General features: G+C 37.6%; 1 protein-coding gene across 1 annotated transcript in view; it reads left to right on the top strand.

The window, feature by feature from the left end:
• The first annotated feature begins 3,261 nt into the window (after nucleotides 1-3,261).
• Nucleotides 3,262-8,878, top strand: part of LOC134820068 (RUN domain-containing protein 1-like) — a 30,216-nt gene continuing 24,599 nt past the window's right edge. The window contains exon 1 of the mRNA XM_063830293.1: nucleotides 3,262-3,331. Within this exon, the coding sequence (XP_063686363.1) occupies nucleotides 3,288-3,331 (44 nt within the window). The 5' untranslated portion in view covers nucleotides 3,262-3,287. The remainder of the gene's footprint in view (nucleotides 3,332-8,878) is intronic.

The raw sequence follows: 8,878 nt of genomic DNA, 5'->3' as shown, positions 1-8,878 counted from the left end.
ATGGTTAATAGGTAAAGATTAAAAACAGTAAAACAAGACTGAGCACTTCAAAATTTGTAGAATTTGTAACTTGATTTGAAATACGCGGCGATAAAAAAGAATGTCCAATGTTGGCAGTGTAAATGATGAGATATGCGACGTTTATTGAGTGATGCATAAGTGTGTGCATATAATCTAAGATGTAGAGACAAGGTTATTATCGGCATTTTGGTTTATGTTACGCTTTGATTTTCTTAGTCCTGTTATACAAAATAACATGAAATTAGGCCATTCGTCTTCGATGTTTTCATTTTGCTGATCGATGAGCATAGTTTTTATACAAGTTTTGTAAATGTTCAGGTTAAATAGACTAGGCGGGGAAGTTGCTGCAACATTATATCGGTTTATTGCTAATAATGGACCTTTAAAAAATACTGAGTTGTTGTAGGGGTGTTGACCATAATTTTCTGACCATTGTGTAGTGAGAATAGAATCCGTGTTAGTATTAAATAATGGTGCGCTTTTGGGAATTGTTTTCTTGAGAGACAATGGTACTAGATTAGGAAAGTTTTTCAATTTATGCATTAAAATGAGTGCGTTCTTTACAATGATACTGTGTACTGTCAATATTTTATGTAAATAAAAGCCAGACTTAGTACTTGCTGGGGGGATACCGTCCTTGTACCAGTAATTGACGAAACCAGGTAATACTGCACGAAGGCCCATTTTCTGTTTTACAAAAAGTGATTCAATATGAGACTTAGCAGCAAAACCCCATACAAGGCTGCAATAATTAAGGTGTGACTGCACAAAACTTTGATAAATTTGAAGACGTGCTTCGAGAGGCAGATATTTTTTAAGTTTGTACATGACTCCTATGTATCTGGACATTTTCATTTTCATGGCAGAGATATGATAGGACCAGTTTAGTTTATCATCTATTATAACTCCTAAAAAACAGGCTTCTGTTTTTCTCTCAATTGTGACACCAGAAATTGTCACATCACGATAATTAAGATTCCTTTGTCGAGAGAAGATCATATAATTTGTTTTCTTAAGGTTGAGAGCTAAACCATTATTATCTACCCACTTAACTAAAGCATCGCTAAGAGTTATTAGTTTATCGTAAACTTCATTAAGATTTTCTCCTATCAGGAAGATGTTGGCATCATCTGCGTACATAATGAAATTGGCTATATCTGATATTTGAGGCAGGTCGTTTATGTAGATTATAAAGAGTAAAGGTCCTAATATTGACCCTTGAGGCACGCCGTATAAAATTTGGTTGGTTGAAGATTTTGACGAGCCAATTGATACAAACTGTTTCCTGTTAGTGAGATATGACTTGAACCAGTTTAAGGCTTGACCTCTTATGCCGTAATGGTCCAGCTTGCGCAAGAGTATGGAATGATCCACAAGGTCGAAAGCTTTGCTGAAGTCGATTAAAAGAAGTAAAGTTACCTGCTTTTTAGACATTGAATTAAGAATGGTGTCTTTTGCGTTGAGAAGAGCATGTTCACAAGACCTACCCGGGCGAAAACCGTATTGGTTTTCACATAGTATGCTGTATTTATCTAAAAAACTTAAAACTCGGTTATGCATTAGCTTTTCAAATACTTTAGAGAATGAAGCAAGAAGAGATATTGGTCTGTAATTTTTTATGTCAGATTTAGATCCACCTTTGTGAATTGGGACCACCTTCGCTTCTTTCAAAGCCTGTGGAAAGATCCCCTGTTCAAAAGAACTGTTGACAACGTGGGCTAGTACACTAGTAAAACTGGGACAACTGTTAGCGATTTTTAGAGGTTCAATTTTAGTGTCTAGTGTGGCTTTATTCTTAAGCAGGTTTATGACGTCCTCAATTTCAGTGGCAGTAACTGGCTTTAAGTAAATACTACTTGGAGTGGCGTTGCGAAGTGTGCTCTGGGTTCCACCAGGATCAAAAGTGGTCCTACTACTAATTTCAGACTTAATTTTTGGAGCGATGTTTGAGAAGTAATCGTTAAATTTTTCTGCTACAGCTGCCGGAGTGCTGATTGAGCCCAAAGTGCTGATTGAGTGGTGGGGGGGGGGGAGACACACTGTAGTTGGATGCGTTACAGAAAGTCTTACGTTTTGTGTCGTACGATCTTGGAATGGTGTGACATTCAGAGAATTTATGAAGGAGCTAGGATGCTATTTAGGCCGTGTTTGTGAATTAAGGGTAGTACTGTGTTTGGAAAATTTATTGGTTTTGGTTTACAAGAACTTGTTAAATATTTCCGCTCGAATCACTCTCTCTTCTTCATCACCGTTGTGTTGTTCAGAATCCTTGGTATAATAATTGTAACACTCCAAAAGGGCAAGTGGGAACGTTAGTGACCATAGTTTCATCATCTGCAACCACATTTGCACATAGTTTGTGAATTCACTGTTATCTTAGATTACACCATAATGACAATCATAACTTGTCATATCACACTTGTCATATCATAACTTGTCATATCATAACTTGTCATATCATAACTTGTCATATCACACTTGTCATATCATAACTTGTCATATCATAACTTGTCATATCACACTTGTCATATCACACTTGTCATATCACACTTGTCATGTCACACTTGTCATATCATAACTTGTCATGTCACACTTGTCATATCATAACTTGTCATATCATAACTTGTCATATCATAACTTGTCATATCATAACTTGTCATATCATAACTTGTCATATCATAACTTGTCATATCACACTTGTCATATCACACTTGTCATGTCACACTTGTCATGTCACACTTGTCATATCACACTTGTCATATCACACTTGTCATGTCACACTTGTCATATCATAACTTGTCATATCACACTTGTCATATCACACTTGTCATATCACAACTTGTCATATCATAACTTGTCATATCATAACTTGTCATATCACACTTGCCATATCATAACTTGTCATATCACACTTGTCATATCACACTTGTCATATCACACTGCGTTTGTGACCACTTTGTAGTCTTTCTCCCTTTATATTCAACATAAATAACAAAAAGGAGTTGGTCTATTCACCGTGGCACTTCTGTCATTGTATCATTACCTTATTTATTGGAGAAGGACGAGGGGCTGGTGGAATGTGGAATTGTGATTGAAATTCCTAAAGCCTTTCAACTCTTCTTTGTCCACACGTTACAAATTCAATGCTTACAACGCAAGTTCCTGCGTTTTGGAGTCCTAAGTCCGCAAATCTTAACGATATATTCTTATCACTGCGAATAATTAAGTGTTTTATTTAACAGGGTAGGTATGTGACATGACGTTCTATGGTCCCTGCGGAGCGTCCCTCTACCCCTGGCAACTCTAGCAAGTGAGTTTATACTCCTTTATAATATATTTTACTGTATTGTAATATTATAATCATATTTTAATTTATAGTAACTAATAGTAATTAGATTTTAATTTACTTTAAATTAAATGTGAACTTATAAACCAGGTATAATATTGATCTATTTAAAATTTAAAAGATGCCTTGATTGATTTCTGGATAATAGCTGATTCTATCAATTTGAGTGGATTTTGTTTTATAACTGATTGTATAATCGACTACCGAATTTTGGGAGGGAATAGGGATTTTATGGGCAGCAAGAGTGATGGAATTCAGTCGAGCAAAGCAAGGGGTTTTGTTATTGAATGTGTGCCCTCCTTTGTTTAATATGCTGAACCATGAGTGAACATAAAAACTGTTAATTCATTGGTTAGTGGCAACCGCTATTGTTTCTATCTGTTAAATTGTAGATCAGAAGAGACTTCAAGGAATTGAGGGACAGCAGTCTTACACAAATATACTTGTTCAGCTCAAAACATATTTTACAAACAATGATCTCACAAATTCCTGAAATACCAACAGAACTTGTCAACTTACAATAGACAGTACTCTCTTGAATATCAATTCTCTCAGTTCCAGTTAACTTTTCTTTGTAATGTTTCTGATATTGTATAGGTAGCAGAGTGAGCGATCCTTTTCTCATTTTTCATTTTCTCGAAAAACATCTCTTTTTTTATAAGCTACATAAAAATCTGGCCACGTTACTGCAACAAACATGATGGTGGACTCAAACACACTTCACATCATATTCCTTCTTTGTTATTTCAATTCCAAATTTCATTTAACATGAGTTTTTTTTTCTTTTCTTATTGTGCTACTTTTTATAATTTATTCCCATAGTCATATTATGATTTAATGGTTCGCTCAGTGATCATGTCATTAGTGACGACTTATTGAGGAAATTATCCATGGATTTGAATTGATTATCTTAGAAACTATGTAGTTCCTCGCTCGAGTAGTTCAACGACGCACATCCTCATTGGCAAATCTTCAATATATTATAGATTATTTCTTTAATCTTCCCTCTTTGTTAGTAGTGTTTAGTAGGGAGCTTAACAACTAATTTACACCGTAGATTTATTGGCCACAGCTATTTTTTCTTACCTGTCCTTGGAGAATGTGGGGACAGTAGTCTTACATAATTTCAACAAAAATTCCTGAGATGCCATCATATCACTTTGAGAACAATAGACTTTTTGAAGATAAAGCCCTCCTGAGCACCAGTAAGCATGATTAGATGTTGTAAATTGTATAAAATGGGACGAATACCTTTACCTGAGAAGAGTCCCCCAGACCCCCCCCCCCCCCCCCAGAAGAGCATTTCCCCTTTGTCTCGCATACACGGGACAATCAGAAACATATAGATATTAATTTCTCTCTTTATATTATATAGATTATTAAACAATTTTAACAGCTGATATGCCTCACAGAGGTTCCACTCAAAACTGCCTCTAGTAGCAGAGTGTAGACAGTAGACACTAGAGTAGTACCTGTAGTACCTGTAGTACCTGTAGTACCTGTAGTACCTGTAGTACCTGTAGTACCTGTAGTACCTGTAGTACCTGTAGTACCTGTAGTACCTGTAGTACCTGTAGTACCTGTAGTACCTGTAGTACCTGTAGTACCTGTAGTACCTGTAGTACCTGTAGTACCTGTAGTACCTGTAGTACCTCTAGTACCTCTAGTACCTCTAGTACCTCTAGTACCTCTAGTACCTGTAGTACCTCTAGTACCTCTAGTGCCAGAGTGTAGACAGTAGACACTAGAGTCGAGTAGTACCTGTAGTAGCAGAGTGTAGACAGTAGACACTAGAGTGTAGTTACCATGGTAACACTAAACTCAATACTCTACATTATAAAGGAGTTATTTAAAACACCACACCCCAGTTATATAACAACGTCTCTCTTCACGTGTGTTAATATAGACTAATAACAGTGATACTAGTAGTATTAGTATTAGAACATGTGTAAACCTCATAGAAACGGTAGTAGCGCCCCTCACATGCATAAAACTACTAATAAAGTAATAATACTAATAGTAAGACTACTAATAGTAAAGTAGTAAGACTACTAATAGTAAGACTACTAATGATATTGTAGTGTTAAGGTAAGTTCGCTTACAATTTGTGGAATGCTTCGTCATTTTACTCAACATTCTTCAATTCGAAATCCGGATTCGTTGTAAAGGTGGTGTTTAGATGTTACGCTATTTTTCAAGTAGGTGTAAAGATTAAACATCTGACTGGATTCTGTGTGGTGACCTCTGTGGGGGTGGAATTTGGAGACTTTATTGGAAATTAAGATGTACATTCGAAACAATAGTCAGTTATTGGATTTTAAAACGTCAGCATCAGAAAGGAACATGAAGGTACACTTGAAATTACCAGTGTTTGTTTAAAAATTGATAAAAATCTTTTAAGAGCATGAACATGATGTAGTGACATTGAAACGTCGAGCAATTTCTATTACCTGAAATTAGTATTTTCCCTTTGCTTTCAGAAACATCACCATTATTTGTTGTATAAAATAAATTCCACACACTATTTTCAACTCACCCTGTATGTGCTGTATTAGGCGTTTTTATGGTATGGTGGTGGGTGAACATGGCGATACTGGCTACTAAATAGACAGATACTGTAATATTAGAACTCACAAGAGCGGAACATTTCTACAGTAGTTCCGTGAGCTGCAATTCCGTGTGGTTCTTCAGTTGCATGCGGCACTGTTACCATGGTTACCGTGGGAATGTTGCAAGGTTCACATCAACTACCATGCCAGTTACCTTGTAAGTATTCTTCTTCCAGTTGCTACTGGTGTAAGACTGGTCTTTAATTGGGACACACCCCCTTCTTCGTGTGGAATTGTTTGTGGTATTCTAAAAGAGATTTTGCACCTTATACCGTTATTGTTATTTATCGAGAGTTACATTCCATTACATACCCTGTATATTCCATGTGGTATGTAATCTGGAGATCGCAGTCTGTAAGCTATTCACGACTCCGAGCTTAAGGAGCAACAGGCAACGTTACCACCGTTACCACCGTTACCACTGGTTACCACCGTTACCACCGTTACCACTGGTTACCACCGTTACCACTGGTTACCACCGTTACCACCGTTACCACTGGTTACCACCGTCACCAACGTTACCACTGGTTACCACCGTTACCAACGTTACCACCGTTACCACTGTTACCACCGTTACCACCGTTACCACTGGTTACCACCGTTACCACTGGTTACCACCGTTACCACCGTTACCACTGGTTACCACCGTTACCACCGTTACCACTGGTTACCACCGTTACCACCGTTACCACTGGTTACCACCGTTACCACTGGTTACCACCGTTACCACCGTTACCACTGGTTACCACCGTTACCACTGGTTACCACCGTTACCACCGTCACCACCGTTACCACTGGTTACCACCGTCACCAACGTTACCACTGGTTACCACCGTTACCAACGTTACCACCGTTACCTCTGTTACCACCGTTACCACCGTTACCACTGGTTACCACCGTTACCACCGTTACCACTGGTTACCACCGTTACCACCGTTACCACTGGTTACCACCGTTACCACTGGTTACCACCGGTTACCACTGTTACCACTGTTACCACTGGTTACACCACTGTTGAAGAGTAAGGGCATCTTTCTACTGTCAATACATAACTGTTGATCACAATGGTTAATACAGATTACAGCGTTACATACAGCGTTACATACAGCGTTACATACAGCGTTACATACAACATGATTATATGATAAAGTGCAAAGTTACGGATAATTATGGAAATTAATTATGGACATTAATTATGGAAATTAATTATGGAAATCAATTATGGACATTGCCAGTTTCACTGTGTAAGTAGCTAAACCGTACTTGTCTTACAACTGCTACTCACAGCTACAAAACTGAGTTTATTAACTGTGTGTTAGTTGTATTTGCTGGAGATACGTGTAACGTTAGGGTAGACACTAGTTACCATAGTAACATACAATAGACTCACTAGGCTAGGCAGTTTAGTTTTGTTTGGAATTCAGGACAACACTCTGATCAACACGTGTTGTAGTATAAAGCCAGGACCTGTAACCATAGTAACGACACTCTGACCAACACGTGTTACTGTTGTAGTGTTGTACTATAAAGCTGGCTGGATGTTGTTTGGGAAGGAGCAGCTACAGGCTGCTATCGAGACTGTTAGTAAGTAAGTACTAGCATTTTATATTTAATTTCAGGGGATTTAAACACGGCTCTACATTTGTCATTCTTATATGTTACGTAATGCGTATGTGTTTTATATGATACAATGTCCACCATGAGGATTTCCCGCCAATTCCACACAGGATCGGAGCTCAATGTAAGCGAGCGGGTACAGCTGCGTAGAAGTTTACAATTTCTATAAAGCTGTGAGATGATTTATTGATATTGAAACTATTTCAATCTATAAATTAATTATTTTACACGCCATACATGTTAATAAATAAGACGGAATAACTAGACCGCTGTTATTTCTCATTCCAAGTAATTTATTATTAGGAGGAAACATATAAATAATAACAAGAAATGCGGCCGCTTTTCTTTTGTGGACGGCCGCTCAATTTCCCGATCCGTGATGGCTTATTTTATTATATTCAATATAAGCTGGGTCCCCAGTCTTTGCTGTTTATAAGTATACAGATATAGCGGAGTGACAGGCCAAGCGCCGCCCAGTTAATTCCATATTGAAGTTGAAAATCGTGTAACCATATGCTTCATTGTTTATGCGACCAGACACGGCTCTTATCTGTGCAAAATAGTGATACTAACAATGATAACAATATGCTATAAATTAGTGCCTAGTGGGATACGTGCGTACATATCATGGTGAAATTAACAATTTAATTGGTCAGTTTAGCGCCGCGCGACAACAATTATTTAATTCAAAATATCTCGCAAAATAACTTTGCGCAGGCAGAAACGTGGGCGACATATTGGCGCGCGGGCATGTATGTCATGTAGGCACGCAGGCACGCACGGTCGCACGGTCGCAAAGCTACCATATCAAAAAAAAACCTCGTTCCCTAACCCTTGTCCTTGACTCTTTTGTGCCTTCGGCACTTTGAGTCATGGATCGGGAAAAAATATAATAAGAAAATAATTTCCTTACATATTGAGATATATAATAATACTGATATCTGGATATTATCCGGTTGGAAGAGACAAGGACAAGTGAAACAAGGAAGTTAGGAGTAAGGGCAAATTTTCGGCGTCAACGCCATCTTCAGGCTCAATAAATGTAATAGATTTGTAGTGTTGTAATTAGTTTAAAAGTTTTTAAACTAATTACAACACTACAAATCTATTACATTTATTGAGCCTGAAGATGGCGTTGACGCCGAAAATTTGCCCTTACTCCTAACTTCCTTGTTTCACTTGTCCTTGTCTCTTCCAACCGGATAATATCCAGATATCAGTATTTCAATCATGAGACTAATAAACAGCGAACTACTCCGTTATTTGATATATATAATAATATATA

This window comes from Bolinopsis microptera, chromosome 8 (genome assembly GCF_026151205.1).
Source record: "Bolinopsis microptera isolate Bmic1 chromosome 8, MBARI_Bmic_1.0, whole genome shotgun sequence".
Lineage (NCBI taxonomy): Eukaryota > Metazoa > Ctenophora > Tentaculata > Lobata > Bolinopsidae > Bolinopsis > Bolinopsis microptera.
This window is presented reverse-complemented; position numbering and strand designations above follow the sequence as displayed.